We start from the raw sequence: 21938 nt of genomic DNA, 5'->3' as shown, positions 1-21938 counted from the left end.
ACAGAGGCAGACTGAGCATCTGGGGAGAAACTGTTGGCTAAAAGGAGGCTTATAGCTGGGGGTAATGGCATGGTCTCCTGCTTGTGACTCCTGCAGTGCTTACAGAAACCAGACTTAAAGTTTTTTTGTAGTGGAATGGGATTACATAAAAGATTGATGGAGTTTCTGTGAGTTTCTGTTTCTAATTGGAAGACCTTGCAGGTTGTGATTTTGCCTGGTGTCCAAAATAACGTATCTCAGCAAAAGTCTCTGAGAAATCTCATTATTTGCAGCAAAGCTCACCTGGCAGCTTGGAGGTAAAGAAATGCTGTTGTTCGAGGCTGTAAATGGGAAAGAGAGGTGGAAAGCAGATATCAGCCTGAGCTAGGGCCACTAGCTACTTAAGCTGCCACCCTCAGTACTTCACCATGAACTGTCTCACGCTTTCTTGTACCCTTCCATGATTCAGTCCTCCCTAACTCCAGACCATCTGTTTCCCCTAATGCCTTTTTCTCTTTGATCACAGTGGGAGTTCCCCTTGGCACTGCAGGTTTACTGTAAATATTAGGAAGCTGTTCGGGGAGGACCAGGCTTTGCAGAGGAGAGCAACAGAGCCATTGCTTCTCCATTATGTGTGGCAATGAGATACCTGCAGGCATCTGGTTCATAGCTGCAGAGACAAATCCACAGTCTGGAAGGCAGTGTGAAATAGCAGAGTGATGAAGGAAGATGAGCACAAAGATTTTTTGTCTATCCTTTGCTATGTCATGCAGGAGATAATTCTCCAAATGAGGTCTGGTTTAAGTTCTTGATGTGTAATTCTGCATTTAGAAACAGCACCGTTCAGGTGTTTCTTGCCTCAGTTTCATCTCCTGGCTCCAAAGGAGTTAAAAGTAACCCGGCATGTACATGCTGCAAATTCTCCAGAACACATGCCTGGTGGTCTCCAGAATCCCAGCCTATAGGGAAGCTCTTGATTCCAGGACCACAGATCTGTTTCGTCTTAATGCAAAGTAGAACATTGTAGAAAAATAGTTAAAAGGCAGGAGGAATCAAAGGAGATGATATTGTCCATTTTTTCTTCACCTAATGTGAAGAAAGCAGTTTGTTCTGCTTTATGGTTGTAGATGAAATTTGGAAATTCGGACTTCCTTTTTTTGTCCACAGCTGTGTCAGGTTCATTGGAAGTACAGTGCTGGTGTCTTATCTACAGATTGTTCTGTAAAATTTACTTTCTGTTTCTTCTTAACAGCTTTCCTACCTACCATTTCTTACACCCTTGCCAGGTATAAGACAAAGCCTTAGATGGCATTTGTGTGTTTCAGGTGATCAGAAAGACCTAGGAGGCAGTGGTGAAAATAGCTGAAAATGGTTATCTGAAGTATGAATATGAAGGCAGATGCTATTCAATGTGAGTTACAAAGACAGTGAACCTCAAATAGTGTTCAGTCAAATATGCAAAATTAAGGTATTTTCTTTTAGCAATGCTTGGTTTTGGCTCAGACTTAATGTCTAGTTTTCCATTTTAAATCAGAAAAAGCTTAATATAATGCAGTTAGTGGGTGAATAAATAAATAAACCCAACATATTTTCATGGGTTTTCCTTTTGCAATGTTGAAGATTTGGTCTAACATCCTATTGGATGTAAAAAATACAAGTGTTTTTTATGCTTTGATTGCATTTCTTGTCATATAATCTTTTAAAACCATAGTCTCAGACCTGTTAGAGTCCAAAAATAAAAAAAAAAATCTTTGAAGTTTGTTAGCTAACAAAACATTGCAAGACGTACATTTTGATCCTTTACCGATAGCTATTGGAGAAGCTGCTCTAAATAAGTTCTGCCTTGTAGCTTATTGCAATGAACATGTATGTTGTGCTCAGTAGAAGATGCAGAACCCAAAGAGCACAGTAAATTGCTGAAGAGAAGGCAGTCGTATCCAGTAACCTGCCTGAGAAGCAATCAGCCCTCTTCACCACAACAAAGTTCATCACAAACAACATCTCTATTCCTAGTTTACAGATAGGGAAATGGAGGAATGGAAGCCAACTGCTGGATTTTTCCAGTTAGGCTGGTGTAAAACTGACACCCATAGTCCTGCAGCCTAGAGCTGGTGGTGTGCTCCCGGTAAATGAGGATTTTATGTTTTGAAGCACAGTTATTTGAAATATTTTTACCTTAAACATCATCCTAACTGTTTTGGTGATGCTTTCCTTTCTCCTTGCTCCCAATTTTTTAAAATGTGTGAGGTAGACCACTTTAAATGTTATTGTTGTTTCATGGAAAAGGTAGTACCACAGGATAGATATACCGTGCCAAGGCTTTGCCTTTGTCTCATTTAAGGGCCAGCTTTCTACCTTCTTATTCTCAGTCCCTTTCTAACACTGTGGGAAACATGAACTATTAGCAAAGCTCAGCTAGCTTTCTCAATAACATTCATTATTTTGTAAGCCCCTCTCACATTTGATTACATTCTTCTTTGCAGTCACTATCCTGAGAGCTGGATCTGGTGTGAGTTTCTGCCAGCTGACAATACAGTCAGCAGAGATCCTGGTGACAAAAGGTCACCTGAAGGGTAAAGGCAATTGTGAAATAAGACAGAGGAGTGAGCAGAGCTTGGTGTAAAGGGGGTGTGAGCAGGGCAGCTGAGGATGCATTGATTCAGCATTTCCTCCCTACAGGAGGTGCACACTTGGTTCTTCTTTACAGCTGGTGATGCCCATGTCCTTCAGGATCTCCAGGGCGTTGGAGGTGGAAAGGCAGTGAAATTGCAACCTTTTTGCCCTTGTGATGAATCCTCTGCAGGGCACAGCCAACTTACTGCAATGAGATTTATTCGGTAATTGCAAATTGGCATAGCATCAGCAAGCACAAAGATTTGTTGAACACTTTCCTCTCTGGGAGTTATTGTGACTACTTTTAAGGCAAACTCTAAAACCTCCATAATCTGTAGCAGATCCTTTGTGGGTCTAGGTAAGAAGAAGTCCTAGGAAATGCTTTTTTTCTGGCTTCTTGCTAAGCCTTTCATGTTTGATTGAGTTGCAAGAAATGAAGAGCAGGCATCTCCTGGCTGTATTGTCTATGGCGTAATTGGAGTTCAGCTGAAAATGTTCCCAGCCCCCTGCCCAGAATTTGCAGCTTGTTTCATGGGTGATTTTAATTCAGACATGTTTTAGATTTTGAGAACTTAATCTTGTAACACTCACTAATGCTTTCCTATGTAATATTGTTGATGAAGTAGCAGTATATTAAACACTTTAAATCCAGGTATTTTAAAGCTAGCCACATAAATCCATACCAAAGTACTTAAACTGTCACTTGTGAACAAATGTTTTGTGTGGATGAGTATCTAATGATGGCTGTATGTACCTAGCTTCAGGTTTTGTTTTGTTTTTTTAAAAGATTCTTTTATCCCACTGAAAGTTCCATAAATGTACAGAGCTGTGGTCCTAATTTGTATAATTTAAAAAATAGCAAAAGGTGACTTCATTGACAAGTCTTGAAATGAGGATAAGAGGACAACGTAAAGCTGCATAATTACTTCTGACACTAAGGTGATTAAAAACTCATCAAGTCCTTAAGCTTGAGCTATTACATTGCCATCCTAAGCCAAAGATACCTGACTTTAAGCAAGTTCAGAGAAGGTGAGAGACATGGGGCAGACTCTGACTTTCTTACACACGTTGAGTAACTAAATATCATATGATTGGTCCTACAGGCTGACTGGAAGAGACCTATTTCATATAATGGTATGCATAAAAATCTGGACTTAAATCAGTTGACCTAACATTAGCATGTGATTTAGCAACAGATACCTTAAACCATCCCTTTTTCACTGCACGAATCAGCTAAGATGCATCTCTTCTGAACATTTATGAGGATTCACTGTGTGTATGCACATTGGGTAATTGCATGAACAGACCAGCATAAAAGAGGCAACTGATCCGAATGAACAAAGCCATTTTGTTTTGCCCAGGGCTACAACTGTTACACTAGGTGCATGTAAACGAGCAGTTGTAAATGGAGCCAAGTATCCCCATTTGATGGTCCAGCTCAATGTCTTTGAAAGTTCAATCTTAGTTTAATAAATTGTTTGTTTTGATGAGTAAGACAAGCTTAATTTTGGATACAGTTCTTGTGAATCATATTTATTTTATTCAACAATACAGAAGTCTGCTTCCTTAGGTAGAATTTCCTGTTTTACTTTACTTCTAGGAAAATGAAAACTGAAAGGAAGGAAAAAGGCAGGCAAAGTGAAAGGGAATTTTAGTTTATTTTTCTACGGTGTGCTTACTAAAGCTTTTCGCTCCTCTGTTTTAAGTAAGATCCAAGGTTCTGTACTCAGTTCACAGTCTGGATTCAGGTAGTGATCTATTAAGCAGTAGTATGTAAGTTAAAATCCTGACCATCAGTTTACTATAGCTTAAATATGGAAATATTTTTCTACATACATTACTACAATATACATTTCTACATACATACTACAATACAGCCATTTTCTACATAACGAATCCAGAGAGTGGGGTAGTGAGCTGTGTCCCCTGCAGTTAGTAAGCTGTACTGGCCCCATTGCAGCACCTGTCAGAACTTCTGTATACTCTGGTGGTGATGGTCAACTTTTAGTTCCATGGATATCTAGAGGAATTTCAGTTTAAGTATCTTGAGATCACTAAGACGTGCACTCTTCAGCTTCCTGCTGACCATATAAAGCCTACCCATGGAGTAGGCAGGGGATACAATATGGGATTGTTTTTGGGTATTCACAGAAAGGAGGTCTAAGGGAGTCTAATTTGGTAAAATCCAAAGATGTACGTATTCAGAAAACTATATAAAATAATACCTTAGTTCTTTTTTTTTGTTGTTCCTTCACTGCACTCATTAGGCTTATATCTGGAATTTGTCTGAGTTCGTTGCTTTGGATTTTAGTTATGCATTATAATTTGTCATATAATTTCAACTAAATGCAGAATAGTTTTATTCCAAATACGTTACTAGCACTCCTTAGGATACTTTTTAGAAATTATCTAGACACTCTTCCGTTAACTAGATTGACTTCAGGGGCTTCTTTGAAATGCAGTTTTCCTGCAGTTCAGCCTAACAAAAAAATCCACAGACCTTAAGCATAAGTGTCTTGTAAAGATTAGAGAGCCCTGTGCACCTAGAAAACTATCACCTGTAATTTACTTCAGGACTGACAAGCAGTGACTCACTGATAGATATAAAATTGCCCAGTCCAGATGCGGCTTTTGAAAACAGGCATAAAAGAGGGTAGCAGAAGTCCTTCACTGTAAAATCTTGAGACAATTTAGCAAAATTCTATCTAGGCTTATAGTCTGCAATAACTAGAGACACCATATTGCATTCAGCACCACACTGCCAGCCACAAAACATCATGAACTTTTATTATTCCCATAAAAGCTGATTTAAAAAAAAAAAAAAAAGGCTTTTTAGTTATTGTATTTGGAAAAGATTTAGCAAGCAGGAAAAAGATGTGAGCCTACACTGTAGAAAGGGTATTGAAATCCAGTTATGTTTTTACTTGCTGTTGTTTGACAGCCTACTTTTCTCATGTTAGGAGAAGGGGTTGGGCAGTCCAGTTTGCTCATTATTTCAGGCTATTGAACCCATAAGATGGAAACTTCTAACAGAACAGCAACTCCTAGAGCTGCAGGCAATCGGCTCTCTGAACAACCTGATAGCCTTCTATGATGTTATAACTGGATGGCTGGATGAGGGGAGAGCAGCAGATGTCATCTACTTTGACTTCAGCAAGGCTTTTGACACTGTCTCCCATAACATCCACATCAGGAAATTAGGGAAGTGTGGGCTAGATGAAGGGGCAGTGAGGTGGATTGAGAACCGGCTGTGTGACAGAACTCAGAGCATTATAAATAATGGAGCAGGGTCACGTTGGAGGCCTGTAACCAGTGGTGTCCCCCAAGGGTCAATACTTGGTCCAGTTTTGTTCAACATATTAATCAATGACCTGGACGAGGGGACAGAGTGAATCCTCAGCAAGTTTGCTGATGATACCAAACTGGGAGGACTGGCTGACACTCCAGAGGACTGTGCTGCCATCCAGTGTGACCTGGACAGGCTGGAGAGCTGGGCAGAGAGGAACCTAATGAGGTTCAACAAGGGCAAGTGTAGGGTCCTGCACCTGGGGAGGAAGAATGCCAGACACAAATATAGGTTAGGGGTGGATCTTCTGGAAAGCACTTCTGAGGAGAAGGATCTGGGAGTCATGGTGGATAGTAAATTATCCATGAGCCAGCAATGTGCCCTTGTTGCCAAGAGGGCCAATGGAATCCTGGGCTGCACAGGGAAGAGTGTGGGCAGTAGGTCGAGGGAGGTCATTCTCCCCCTCTACTCTGCACTGGTGAGGCCACAACTGGAATACTGCGTCCAGTTCTGAGCTCCCCAGTTCAAGAGAGACAGGGAACTACTGGAGAGAGTCCAACATAGGGCAACAAGGATGATAAAGGGATTGGAGCATCTCCCTTATGAGGAAAGGCTGAGAAGAGCTGGGACTCTTTAGCCTGGAGAAGAGAAGGCTGAGGGGAGACCTTATTAATGCTTACAAGTACCTAAAGGGTGGGTTGAAGGAGGATGGAGCCGGACTCTTTTCAGTGGTGTCCAGTGACAGGACGAGGGGCAACGGGCACAAGCTGGAACATAGGAAGTTCCATTCAAATATGAGGAAGAACTTCTTTACGGTGAGGGTGACAGAGCCCTGGAACAGGCTGCCCAGGGCGGTCATGGAGTCCCCTTCTCTGGAGATCTTTAAGACCCGCCTGGATGCAGTCCTGAGTAACGTGCTGTAGGCAATGCTGCTTTAGCAGGGGAGTTGGACTAGATGATCTCTAGAGGTCCCTTCCAACTCTGACAATTCCGTGATTCCGTGATTCTGGTTTTGGAATACACAGTCTAATTCAAGTTACTAGCCATCTTTTATAAACACGGATATTCTGTATTAAATACCTAGAGCTTTTTATAGATTCTGCTCCTCATTTGACTGTCATGATGCCCTTTATTTTAAAGGAAAGCATGAGGAGGTTCACCATGTAGTTAGTGAAGCATCATGTCTTGCATGAATTACTTCAGGAGCCTGTTTCTCAAGAACACACATTCCCAAACAAGGCAAGGAACGTCAGGCTTAATCACTGATGGATTTACGTCATTAAGAAAAAGAGATGTGTGGAAAGGATACCGTAGACTGTTTCTTCATAGCGAGTAGACTTTTTTTATTATTATTATTCTTTCTGAAATAAAATCTTTTAAGACTTTTAGCACAGGTGGAGCAAACTTGACTATGTGATCACTGATACAGTCAGGACTACAGACAAATGCCTACACACCGCCGTGGCATCAAGGAGAACCAACTAATGTTTTGGTGAATTCTCTAAAAAAATTAGTGAACTGTCCTATGATTAATCTTTTTATAATTCTGATAAAAACATAAAAAGGCTTTGTGCTCTAGATACTTTTGAATAAGAGAGTGTACTAGAATGCAATGTTTTGATTCTTCAGAACTATAATAAAATCGTGATTTTAAATAAATTATAACATGTAATTGCAAAAGATAATTTTTTTACTAGTTATTCCTTCAGAAATAGATGTAATGCATGGTTGACATGGAATTTCTGTCTCTTTCTGATCCTGAGGGAACAAATATGCAATGGTTGCCCTGATTTAAGAGCAAGCTTACCTTTACAAAAAATGTGTCTTTTCTTTAAAGAAATCACTGTTGAGTATGTACAAAAATATAGTATTTAGTCCCAGTGCAAAGAAACACAACCATTTTAACCTTGGACCAGGTTTTAAGTGTTGTCTTAAATTAAAAGGTTGTATAAAATGTCTGAATACTAGATGTTTCTACAAGGAAAATAATGATACTTTAAAATACTTTGCCATGCAGTGTGTGATACAAATTACATAGCAATGAACATGTAAATGCAAAACTTTAAACAATAGGAAAATAGTTTAATTTGCCATCTTAATAGAGGCAAAATGCCATCAAATACATGATATAAACAGCACCACCACAACTGAATATTTCACTGCCATAGTTTAAAACACTTGTAAAGTGTTATTATCGTTAATCCAGGAGTTAATCCAGGCATTATAAATATTTAGTATCATCAAAATGTCAAAACATTGTTTACATTCCCGTTTTTAAAACTGAGGAGGCATTTCTGCCTAAAAATTCCATTTATATTCCAGTCTTGAACATTTCTTCTAGGATGTAACTTGACTGGCAAGTTAAGCTCAGAAACAATTGTGTTACTAATCATGTGTGGAAAAAACAATTTAAAAAATCTGTTTCACGGTGTTATATCCCATTCTGTACTGACAAAGAATTAAATTATTTCAGATGTGCTTTTCACTTTTCTTTTATTTCCTTAATGTGTATGCAAAATGTATTTCTTTATTCTTTCTCTTTATAACATAATTAACTGCTACAAATTAAATTATATGGTAAAAGATTACCATCTAGTTGTTTTTATACATTCATGCAGCTTCATTCCATTCCCTTCCACTTAAATGACAGTGTTCCTTTCAACATGATTTATTTTTTTTTAAGGAATGCTCTCATATTAAGCCTAGAGCATGCTCAGTATTTTTGTGGCATGCTGAATTCTCTCAACTCCTCTTGGCCATAAGAAAAGTGAGGTTCTTCAGCCCTTTGCCAGGTAGAACATGAAACATTACTCAGATTTATCAATTATATATTCTCATGTCTTTCAATATTAAAATGAAGAAACAATTTCCTATCTTCAAAAGTTCAAAGTCCCAAATAATATTTTTTTAAACTTTTTTAAAGTTCCAGTTCTGAACTCTCATCCACATCTCACAAGCTTTACTTCTGTAACTGTCCTAAATCCTTTCTTTGGAGACAAGAACTTTTCCTGGCTTGCCCTTTTTGCATTCTTGCAAATTTTGGTGCAAGATAAATTTTCCCTCCAACACAGGTCCTTCAAAGTATGCAAAAATAAATCATGGCTTTGCAAGTACGTGTGGATTTGTATCTGAATGAGCATGTGGATGTATAATATATATATAAATATATATATATACACATTATGCAAACACTTTCTAAGTTGCATACACTGTTTTAATGAACACAAATTTTTCTATGCATGCTCCATCTGACACTTCTCTTTGTTCTTTTTCCCATTCATGCAGTCACCTAATGCTGGCGACAAGGATGACCAAACACTAACGGTAGGCAGCAATTAGTCTGTGTCTGAGTTATTTTGCAGGAGGGTGGTGAGATAAGCCTTATTTTGGTTTGACAGACATCAACATTTTTCTAAATTACTGGGATTTCTTTCCCCCTACTATGCTGCTATAAAATTAAAATAATTTATTTCCAAAGATAAAGTGGTGAATTCATTTTCTTGTTCAGTTTCTATCATATTTAGTATTTGCATGACACCAAAGATTAATCCATGTACCATGTATTATTGCAAAATACTATTTTCTTCAGGGTTGTTATTTCCCTGTAATTGGATTTCAGGGTCTTATTAGTCAGCAGTCTGTTGGCTCTGATTATCCTTTTTTTTTTTGAAACAAGCAGACAGCCATCCACAAAGAATTCTTACACTAAGGGATATATTAAATGCATTGATTATTGTACTAGACAATGGCATGGGGAAAAGAACCCCAGAGTATGTTTTAAATTTCTTCAAAAGTGTGCAAAAGATGCTTGTATTTCAGTTCTGTTGCTGTGTCTGCACCGCCTTACCTCACTCGCAATCTGGTTTTGCAATTAGTATTTAATGGATTGAACCAAAGTGAGGAGTATGTTTCACTCTGATTGAGCTTTAGGATTTTGCTATTAAACAAGGTACTCTCTGCCCTTTTTCTCCATAAATTTGATAATATACATATTTTCAAGATACCCAGGCAATAAAAACTAGAACTTACTTCAGGGATTGAACCACAAAGTTCTACAAAAGAACAAATTATTAATTCTTCCTGATGCAAGTATGAGGTTTTTATTTTCTTAACATTTTAAGAATTTTCACAGAGAAGGATTCTTTCATTCCTGCTCTTTTTCCTGAGCCCTGGGAGACCAGTGACTAATCTGATGATCCATCCCCTCCACAGAAATTTTCTATACAGGTGGCAATGTTTAATAAAATGTATCATTTATTATAATCTACTATAGGTGATGATTGAAAATGTTTCACTATGTAGTGAGATGTAATTCATAGTGTTTCATACTTGTTTTGACACAAACAACAGAAAACACCCCTAAATTCTTTCCCTTATTTTTCCACCCAGACTAAGCCACGGCTCCAGCGGGGAGGAAGCTCTGCATCTCTCCACAACAGTCTAATGAGGAACAGCATCTTCCAACTCATGATTCACACACTTGACCCACTTGCTGAAGGTATTCCTATTAATTTTTTTGGTTTTCTGTTGCAAAAGCAAACAAGTACTTTCCTTTTCTCTTCTCCCCATGAAACTGTTTATTTGCATTTCTCTTGCTTTCACCAGTCTTTTCTAAATGTGTCTGAACTTTCTGAGAGGGTTTTGCACTCTTGTGGCATGGCATACTCCCACCGCAACTTCCAAGTTAGGAAATACGTTCATTGCAGTGCTAACTAGAACTGATCATTTGGTTGGTGCACATCATAACTACTGCTTTGCTTCACCTCTGGCTTCAGCAGCAGTTTAAAAGTTATGAAAAATCTATTCTCTTCTACTTTGTAGAGTATTTTGTTTTTCTTTCCTGGTTTTGATTTTAGTACATCAGAAAAAAAAAAAGTCAAAATGGTGCGTAATTTGTCATATGGAATGTAGAAAAGAATGAGACTGCTGGTTTGACTTCAGGTGGTTTAACACTGACATTAGAAAAAATGCAACATCCCTCTGTGTTACATGCATGTTAACAGTTTGCTTGCTTTATCCAAGTGTGGTGTAATTTTTTTTTCTTTTAGAAGTTAGCAGGAAGACCATGGTTGCTTTGGTCTGAGAAGTTGGGACAAAAACCATAATTACTTTGCAATTGTGGGGTGATTTGAATCTCAGCTTCTGGTGGACTTCAGAAAAAATTCAAGGCCAGGTTTTTATTTGGTGAATGTGTTTCTGTAGGGCTTTTCTTGCTTTAGTAATAAATGTCTTGAAAAATATCACTTGTGAAGGAATTGTGAGGGACTAAAGAGACCTAAAATATTACTGACAGTGAGAACTTCCAAACTTCAGTGATTAAAAATGTAGCACTTCCTTGCATTTAAGTTCCTTTATGTTTGTCATTGAAAGATTGCATGCAGCTTTTAAAATTGGTCTGTCTTGGACAAGGCAAATCTACTTTTTCCTTTCCCTCTTCAAAAGCTGAAGCTGACACTCATTTTGTTAACACAAGGGCAATTTTAGTCCTTGTAATGTCCACACCATTATTTCTACTCTGATTATGCTTCACATTGCTTCTGTCTTTGGTTAATGCTGTACTATTCACTGCCAAAGTCTGTTGCCTGTTAAAGTGGAGTCATCAACAGACTGTGCCCAATCTATTCCCATTCAATGCCAAAAAAGGACATAGGAACTTTATTGCAGTTATATGTTTGCTTTCCTTTATTTGCATTACTACAGCAGTTGAACAGACTCTCTCACTGCCACACCCAGTAAGCTTTTTTCTCTGCTAGAAGAAGAAATTTTCAATCTCAATTGTTCACTTTTTAATGAAAAATTCTAATTTTTCATTATAATCCTTTGCACTCCTCTTTTCCCTTAAAGCAAAACTCCTGGGCTGCAGATGCATCTGTGGTGTTTCAAATAGTGCTAACATAAACAAAAATAACAATCATCTGAAGCACTAAATAGTCTTCATCAAATATGTTTTAAAAATAAGAGAGAACAGAAGCAGATTGGGAAGAGCTCATTAGCAGGGGCAAAACATTTATGACAGATTGAAGACCACAGGAAAGCTAGAAATGTTGACTGGAGCACTGAAGTTCAATTTGAACTTAATGAAGATTCAGAAATAAGATCAGCTCTCAGGTATTTTTCTATTGCTGAAGCTTATTTCACTTGTTTACTAGACAAAGCTTGTACAGCATTCAGACCTTTTCCCCTGTAGCAAGCCTGCACCGTGTAGTGTGATCCAGAGGCTTCCCCATTCATGATAGTGTAGGAAAAAAGGGTTTTGAAATCTGAAATCTATCTTGGGAGACACAAAAGCCAAACACTAAAGAGCTTGCTGTTCTTTATTATGCCAGTAAACCAGTTGAGATCAATGTGGATTGATAGAGATGGTTGCAATGGATAAATCTTATTTATATTACTCCAGTAAAATTTCCTTCAGGCTTTCTTTGCTCACAATACTTTACTGTTTGTTTACTCTCCAAACTCTTTATATTTGTCCTGGAATTAATAGTCTTCAAAAAATGTATTATAAAGGTCTCGTGGCCTTTAAATAAGTGCAAGGCAATAACCACCTGTACATTTCATTAAAACTGACACAGTTAGAATTTGAAAAAGGAAATAAAATCTACCTACATTTGCAGTAAATACTGTATTTTAATGCACGACTTTAATGAAGAAATGGCCAAGAAGACAATGGAAAATAGCCTATGTATGTGCAGACATCTAAGTTGGTATTAATATCAAAGGAACTAGTATTTCAAATTTCCGCTGACTTCACAAAATTCAAATTTTAATTAATGAGAGCGTAAAAGCACCAATATAGGAGTCCAATTCAATAAATATTTTTTGCATGTGGAACTCTGGTTTTGTTTTTTTACAAATACTCCGAGGTGTCTAGGAGAAATGTGAAAAAAGTCCACCCACTTTTCTGTCACACGTTATGGTCATTAACCTTTTCTGAAGCACAACCTCATTTGTAGGCAGACTTACTTTCAAGATCTTTTACACTGCAGGCAGTTTGGAAGGCAGACACAGGGCCTTCCAATACTACACAGAAGTATTGGATATCTCCACTGAACGCTCATATTGTTTCTTGAGATTTTGAGATTTTAAGTGTTCACATTCATTATTCTGTATTTGGATAATTCTGCAAACCTCCATAAAAGAAAAGTTATTTTAGTTTGATATAAATACTGTGGCTGGCCAAGGTAGGTAATACTAGATAAGAAATCTGCATGGCATTGTACTTGAATCTTACATTCAATTAAAAAATATGTGTGGTAACAGATATGGGTACCTGCTGTATTGATTATCTATTTGGCTCTGTATGAATTTTACCTACAAAACTCTCACCATGTTTTGTGTTTTAATCTTCCTGTGTGTAATGAACATTGAACAATCAACTGGTGTATGATACTTATTTTAATAGACCTTTACCATGGTAGCTAAGTAATTTTTTAACCTGATAGCATTTCATTGTTAAGAATTAAAAGAAAGGGCAGTATTTATCAGAAGTGTCTCAGAAGTGCAGTCCTTTGCTATATAAACACATCATTTGGGGGGATGTAGAAATGTGAAGGATTACCTGGTGCCTTCTCTGGCCCCCATGGCTTTCTCCTCTTCGCACGCCCTTTCCTACTACAAAAAAAACCACCCAGACATAATAAAGAAGTAAACGAGTGATTTGTGTTAGTTTTTGAGTTTTGTGTAAGCAAAAGAAATTGGCTCTGTTGCACTCATAATGAAAGATGATGGATCTGGTGCACAACCTGTGAGGTCAAAGGATTTCTTTCAAATCATTTAATGCGAGTATGGATCAGACTCAAAGGAATAGCAGAAAGGGGTTCTGAGTGTTTTTCTGTCCCATTTTATTCAGCTTAGATCCTCTCAGTATTTCTGCCAGATAATGACTTAGATAAGGAAGTCAAAAACTTTGCATCTTTGGCTGTATTTGTTGGATATGCAGCAAAAGAGAACATATATGAGAACATTACAAAGCACCATTTTCAAAGGAAAAAAGTGAGAAAGGTGTGAATTAAAGCTGACAGGTACTGTACAGGTACTGTACACAGGTACTCTGGCACCCCCTGCACTTGGGCATACTCCTTCCGTTCTCCTCCCATTTCTTCTTTCCCTGTTTTGCTACTGTTTACTTCCTTTGCATTTCCTCATACTGCATCTCACTCATCTGCACCCACCTTCTTTCGGCCCCTTCCTGTACGATGGCTTCCTCAGCGCTTGCTCTCCTTCTGGCCTGCTGGGTCCATCAGTCAAAGCACTTCCCAAGCAGATGCCAGCAGCCCTGCAGCCGGCACAGGCAAGGGAACTGTTTTCAGTCCCTGGAAAAGCACTCGTAAAGTCTGGGAACTCCGTGCTTGACTCTTCACAGCTTCCAGATCTAATATTGCTGTCAAAAGTAAAATTTCTAGTTGTTACACTGCTGCTGGGAGATCCAGCTTTTCTTTATCTTTACGTCAGTAATAAGGTTCACTGCTACTTCCTCTTGAACAATTACAGGGAAAATGCGGGCATGAAAAAGAACACTGCTCTATCATTTTGACTCATGTGGGCTTTGAAAGGCTGACAGAAAACAAGTCCTATCGAAGTCCTCATGATAGCATAAGCAGCATAGAATGTATAAACAGGCTGTGTGACGATTAAAGGTCAGCTTGACCTACACAGTGTTATTCTTACATTAACATGCAGTGTATTTATAGAAAACCAGCTCATCATATTTAGTCCTGAATAATTCATTTGTGAAGTCAGAACCAACCTCTACTTTAATTGAGAGCCTCTTAAAAATGCACGTGATTGTAAGGAGGAAAATATGAAATGAGGGAGAAATGACCTTCAGAAGTTTTTACTTTCCACAAAATGTAGATAAAGAGAGTGATCCTGATATAAGACTACATACTTGGGTACCTGTCCTTTTTTTGTTTCCACACAAATGTGGTTTTACCATGGCTTGTGCCTGGCTTGTGAAAGCCAGCTGGTAAGCTCCCTGGGATCAGTGGGCTTGCAAAGTGTTCAGCCCACCTCCGACAGATGAGTAACATCTGAGATCAGTGGGAGTTCCTGGACTTTTGGCACTTTGCCTTCAGGCAGGTGTGCAGCTGTGCTGTGGATTTAACAGTCTAAGCCAAGGAAGGCTTCTCCTCTTCAAAATCTTGGACTTGGCATAAAGCTTCTAAGACAAGAGGTCAGCCACTCTAAGAGGTCAATATGTAGGGCATTCGTTAATGGGTTGTGAACTTTACATTGCGGTTGAAACCTCATCGTTCATTAAAAATAAAAATATCTGTATGACATTAGTTTTTTGTTTGCTTTTATCTTGTTATAGAAATAATGACCTTGGTAGAGATCATTTCCTGGGGATTAAGATTAATGACTGCCTGTGCATCAGGCTATCATCAACTCCCAGCCAGTCATTAATCCCCAGGAAATCCTGTGCTGTATTTGCTTCTGCTTAAGTGCTGGTCTGGCAATCCTTTATTCACTGACTAGTGAGCTGGACTGTTCATAACAGTATTACCCAGATGAATAAGGATGGCATCATCAGACTTGCTGTGTTGGTCAGGCCCCAATCCAAAATCCATGCGACTCAAACATAAATCATGGCAATTGTTGATCATTTGTGGCTTTTTTCTTCAGAGTCCTGTACCTCAGATAACTTTGTCCTAGTTTTGGAACAGACACACTTGGGTTATGAAAGTGTAGGATTTACAAAGATCTTATTACATCTTTTAACAGAAGAATGCTGTTATTTTGCAGTGGGAGGAGAGGAAGGAAAAGCATGGAAAGTATTTTGTATGAAAATGTTTGCCATAAATAGTAAGCCTACCTTCTCCCTACAAGCCATAGGTTACTTTAAAGATCAATTCCTTCAGGACTGCAGAGAGAGGTTTTCCTCTCTGGAGGCTCCTATGGGGGTACTCTGTTGAAAAGGGAAGATTCCAGTGAAGTGAGGATTCAGAGCACCAGTGCAACCTGAGGCTACCTTGCTTTTCTTGTACAGCTTTGGCAGGGTACAGGAAGAATGAGATCTTTTCCTTATCATGCCACCCCTTTTCTGTCTGCTGATAAGGCGCCACAGGCTAACAAAACATCTTCCACAAGGGAGGATTTAGCTAGATGCTGACTCCCTTGCTCCTGTGCGACAACGGTATAACTCATATGCAAATGGCATCCCCTGCATGAAAATGAGTGTGATATAAATCTCTGTCATGGCTCAGTCCCCAGTGAGAAGTAGGTATCTTTGGCAATTCTCTCCTGTTCCTGTCTCTAGTCCTATTTCCAAAGTGGAAAACTACAGGATGTACTTCTGCAGAAAAGTTGTTGTTTATCTTATATGCTTTACTTTTTTTTTAAAAAACATAAATATGGTGCATGTTATTGGTGAGAGAAGTAACCTTCTGTTACATAAAGCTGAGCTGACAATTCTGTCACTTCCTTCACTGAATGCAGAAAAATATGGTACTGTCACTGTCTGCTTTGACAAAGAAAAACAAGAAACCTGCATTCATGCTTCTCAGGAAAATAAAGAATTATGTGATCCTCAAAGTTTTTGACATAGTAGTGAATTATTTATAATTACTCACTAGATCCTGTCATGTTTCTAGATACTGATCTTAAGAATTTCCCAGCTGTTCTGTTCACCTCAAACTATTTTGCTTAATTTGCTGCTGCTACTTGTGTTCTTTTCTGAGATGTCATGAAAAATGTCAGCTTACTCCCAAGACAGCTGGAAAAGTTTGGGTAACCTTCAGCTGGCTGGTCCCTCAGTAGGCTCCCAGCCTTGGTCTCATTTTGGAAGACCTTTGTTCTCTTGTTCTTACCGAGGCCTAGGTAAGCTGCGCCATCATGTCTGTACTCACTCCCATTGGGAACCTTTTGGGGCTGAAGAAGTAAATCTTACTTCTCTTTACCTCGGAGAAGTGAGAGGAGGAAGCTCAGCTTACACCAACTTGTGGGTAGTGCTCAGCTCCGGCATTGCTGAAGTAACCTGAGCACTTCCCACTTTCCTCAGTTGCAGTGCATGGATGCTGAAGGACTTCAGTGCACTTCTTAGCACCATGCCAGAGATGAAAGAAATAATTCTTCTGTGGCTTAAAAGCAGAACAACATTTTATCTAACATGCTGAAATACGCAAATCGAGACAAAATTAATAAAAATAATTATATCTATCATTAGCTATCTCTGCTCTAGGTCCTTCATCATTGTTGAGTGTCCTTTAGGCATACTTGTGGGCTTGCAAAGAATCCTTCTTCTTGCACACTTGTTCTTACCCAGCTTGTAACAGTTCTTGCTTCATCTTCCGGCCCCCCCAGGGGAAAAAAGGTCCTCCGAGCAGGGTGCTCAGAGCATTTTGGCTTTCTCCTCCGCTGAAGGCTGAAATGTTTGCAAGGGACTTCTACCAAAGAAGATGGGGGCTCGCTGCCAGGCTCACATACAAATTAAGAGCTGTTAGTTATAATCTAATGTCTTCCCTTTATCTCCAACCCATGGTATCTCAGTCTGATATGAAGACAGGAAACCAATGTAAAGAGCCATTAGGCTTACCTTCAAAATGGATGTGTGTATTACAAAGGGAGATACTCATACCCTCTTTATGCAGCTAGCTTTCACAGAGATTTTTGTTTTCATGTAGGTTGGAAGGGACCTCTTGAATGACAGAATTCAGCTAGACCAGCCCCGGTTTAAGCAGGATCAGCTAGAACAGGTTGCCCAGCATGGTGTCCAGTCATCTGAGTATCTCCACAAATGGAGGCTCCACAATGTTTCTGGGAAACCCATTCAAGTGTTTGACAATCATCACAGTAAAAGGTGTTCTCTTGTGTCTGGATAGAATTTTCTGGGTTTTATTTTGTGTCCGTTCACTCTCCCTTTGTCAATGGACACTTCTGAGAAGAGTCCCATTCCCTCCTCTTCATTACCTACCACCAGGTATTTATACATGTGGATAAGATATCCCTGACCATTCCCCCAGCTCTCTCAGCCTCTCCTTGGATGAGACATGCTCCGGTTTGATGAACTTTGTGGCCCAGTGCTGGACTTGGGCTGGTATGTCCATGACTATCCTGTACTGGCAAGCCCAGGACTGGACCCAGCATCCACATATGTCTCCACAGCACTGGGTGGAGGAAAAGCATCACCTGTCTCAACCTGCTGGCAATGCTTTGCTTAATGGAGCCAAGGATGCTGTTGGCCGCCTTTGCTGCAAGGGCACGTTGCTAGCTCAGCTTTCGGTGGCATGGTTCTCTTCACAGTCATTAGCAAGAAGAAACCCTTTTCCCAGGAAAGTTTTTAAACAACTACGTGAGATTAGTGAAGAGATGAGGCACATCACTCTCCAATGAGGCCTCCTTTCCCCTTTCTTTACCTTTCAACTATGGTAGAGACCACAGAAATTGCGTTCCTAATTTACGTACCTGATGTGACACGGTTAATGTAGATGAGATGAGTAGTTATACAGATTTCTCCAACATCAAACTGAATTTGGAAACTGTAGGTAGAACTCCCCACACTGCTAGAGTGAGCAACAGCATAGACAGAGTGGAACCATGGATTATGGCCAGCTAAAGGCAGATCTATTTAGGTAGAAAAGGCATTTTAGATAGCCCTGTTAATATCTGTCCGAAAGCTGGGAGAGAGAGAAATTTAATAGCTCCCCCAGTATTTCCCCCAGTATTATTTAAGATTTCAAAGCCAAAAATGAATCGCAGTTGAATTTAGAAGCTTCCATGTAGCACACGTAACGTATAAACTGTAACAGCTGCGGAACCTGAGCTGTCTACAAAGATGTGTCCTTTTGGCAAAGAGCAAATGGTATCTTAGGCTAATGAAGAGAATTATATTATGAAGTTTTGGTTCAGCCCATATATCTAAATGTCAATCACAAACGTATATCTACAGCCACGGAAGCAGAGTTTTGAAGTCTGAATTATTTTACTAAGTGGGTTCATTTAGCATACATTCCGGCACCACTTAATTCTTGCAATATTTTGGTGATGTTGGTCTTGCTTTCTCTAAAGACAGTGGCTGCACTACCATGACTGTAGGGAGAGTGGCCTTGGCACTTTTATCCTGTCCACAGAATGTGTCTATAGTTAGTGACATGTATCAAAAATTGGGTGTGTTTTTGTTACACATGACTGGTGGTGCAAAGAAACCCTTACAAACTTCTCTCAGAACGGGCAGTTCAATGGCAAAATGTAGCTCTTTGTTGTGGGGCTCTCAAACTCTGCAGCAGTAAATGTCAGGTCTGCTTAACTTCACGTGGTCCCAAAATGCAGAGAGAAGGCAGCACTCATTGCTAGTTTCACACACAGAATTTCTAGCTACTGAAAAATTGAAGAATACATCTCCCTTTAAAATCAGTATTGCTCTTTGTAGGTAGCAAATTTTAAATAATGGAAGTTTTCTGATGCCTTTTTAAAATTTATTTTTGAAAATTTGAAATTTAATCCTTGTGTTTGTTTTGTGGTAAATGTTAGTTTTTGCAACAATTTATTTCAGCATGTCATATTTTATTCTTTTAACCAGAATCTACTCAAGCAGCTCACTGCAGGCAAAATACTTGTCTCTCATTCATCTCCATATTTCCCGGTGATGCTCTGTTCTTCAGATAGCATATTCTTCTTGGGATTCCCTACAGAGTGTGCAAAGAAGACATGAATATTTAAATACAAGCGTGATCCCAGAGCAGAGTACAGCTGTCCTGACTGTGCATTTCCACGCTTAATGGCTTTAGCTTCAAGTCTCTTCCTAACTCTGAATTTCCTTGTTAAAAATATTAACAAAGAACATGAATAATGTATAAACATGTACACATCAGGGAATAGTAGTAGCTATGAGGGACTTTCTATTGAAGCTGAAAGTGGAAGATTTCCTTTAGTACAGTTTGCACATGACAGATGACTTCATCCGCCACCGGTTGGTTGGATTTTAGGACTGGATAGTGAAAGAAACATATGCTGCCCTTGCATTACACTCCTTGGACATGCTGAAAAACAAATCAGCTGGAATTTACTGCAGTTGGAGTTGCATGTGTCCAGTACCCCACAAATTTCACTTTGTGAAATCTTAACCCCGTCAGAATCAGTGGTAAAGCTCCCAATATTATCAGTTGGACGAGGTTGTCACCTCTACATCTTGGAATTCCCATTTTTGTGAATATTTGAAAATTCCTCAAAGGTAAATACTCCCTTCCAAGTCAGCAGGAATTGTGTTTGATCCAGGCAGGGTCAATTCTGTTACATATCGGCTGTCTTTTGGTGTTGCTACATTCTAAAGAATGTATGGCACCTGCCTTCAAGAGTTTGGGGCCAGATGGCACAATGATAACTTATGAGTGAAAGAAGATCGAAGAGAAAGCAAAGCCCTTAGCAACAAGCAACTTCATACTTTTCTTAAATTAAAACAAAATTTAAAAATCACCTAAAAATATCAAAAGTAGGGTCTGACTCATAATAGTAATTTAAATTACTTTCTTCTCTTTTGTGTATGTGTGTTAATAGCATGCCATTGATCACCTCCTTTAAAATATTTGCTTTTTAACCTGTATCAATTAAAACCCTGTGGATCCTCTGACAAATTTCCTTTTGTCACCACAAGAGGACTTGCTAGATAGTATGGGCTGTGAGAACAGTGGGTTTTCAGTCTTCATTTTAAATCTTGCTGTAAGTGCAAAGTAATAGGAAGATCTTGCTTTTGGGTGCTGACTATCTTAAGCTGCCCAGAACTCTACTGATATGATTGTATAAACTTTTAATTATATTTCTATTCACACTCCAATTTGTTAAAATTGCAATAAACTCCCAATAACAAAATAATGTCAAAATGTAGGCTACAACGTTTAATTATAACTTGCATGGTTTGGACTATCTGGATATAGTAGGAGAAAGTCTTTTGCTTTTTAAAACAACATTTGTTTTCTCTCCTCTGCATTCTGCAATGCTAATACATACAAACTCCCACAGCAGGCCCAGTCTGTCCCTGATGGGATATAAATATTCTATGAGAAAGTTAAGAATTTTATGGAGTCATAACTGGTGGGAGCAAAATTAAGATGAGATTACTGAAAGAAAATTATTTCAAAAGAATTCTTCCTTTTTAAATTTCACAACACCTGATATCCTTGAGTTGGTGGGATTTTTTGTATTTTGCCTCAAATAGTCTATGTACAAAGCCATTATTTTTTATTAAAGATCTGCTAGGGGTTAGGATGCTCATTTTACACCTGTAATGTTAATCTCCACTAGCTCTTTCACAAGTTTTTAGCACTGAGAGTTCTTTGTTCCTAATCTAACTGATGAAACCAAATCAATCTTTGATTCCAGTTTAGATTTAATAACTACTACAATTTGTCTAGCAAGCCTTTTGAAGTGGCCTCCTTTTTATGTTTATGGATGAGTCTTCATTGTCTAATTAAATTTTCTCAAGACCCTGACAGCAAGAAGAAATGACCATAAAGAGTAGGGAAAGCCAACCTAGTCCTCCTTGATGTTTTAATATGATTCCTCCAAGTCCTTTGGCCTAACTCCTCAGCCTTCTTTTAAAATGTGTAAATAAATGAAAAAAAAAAGGAGATCCTGTTAAGCATGCTGGCAACAGGAAGTCCAAATGACAGGTCTTATCAGAAAGATGTAAAGAAGAAAAGGAGATTGCCAAATTAATGTCTTTGACTGTCAGGAACTTGCTGACTTTCAGAATTATGTGTGCAACCACTTGCACAAAAATTCTCTTCTGTGTCCAATACACGGTTAAGCTTCAAGTTTACAATCTTTTTAATAATTAATTGCTTGCTTTTAAGTTGCAGTTCCTGGCTGCATGCTCATTCTCAATTTCATTATCCATTTTGAGCCCTTACTCTCTCTTTTCACTTTTCCCTTATGTCTTACATATTCAGCCTTTTGGTAGGTTGAATTTATGGGTATGAAAACTCAGGGAAAATATATGCTCTCCATCTGCTTGTTCCAGAGTGCCTCACAATTTCTTTTAAGCCAAGCTCCCACTGATGCTGATAAAGTATTATGCCTTGACACCTTCATAACTGTGGAAGTCAAACACAAGGAAGGTCAAGTAAAT

General features: G+C 38.8%; 1 protein-coding gene across 2 annotated transcripts in view; it reads left to right on the top strand.

Annotated features, from left to right (window-relative positions):
• The window catches only part of SLC24A2 (solute carrier family 24 member 2), a 102816-nt gene that overhangs the window by 46409 nt on the left and 34469 nt on the right, over positions 1-21938 (top strand). For both annotated transcript variants that reach the window (XM_074166189.1, XM_074166188.1), the window contains exons 2-3: positions 9164-9202; positions 10268-10376. In XM_074166189.1, coding sequence (XP_074022290.1) covers positions 9164-9202; positions 10268-10376 — 148 coding nt within the window. The remainder of the gene's footprint in view (positions 1-9163; positions 9203-10267; positions 10377-21938) is intronic.

This window comes from Numenius arquata, chromosome Z (assembly GCF_964106895.1).
Source record: "Numenius arquata chromosome Z, bNumArq3.hap1.1, whole genome shotgun sequence".
NCBI lineage: Eukaryota > Metazoa > Chordata > Aves > Charadriiformes > Scolopacidae > Numenius > Numenius arquata.
This window is presented reverse-complemented; position numbering and strand designations above follow the sequence as displayed.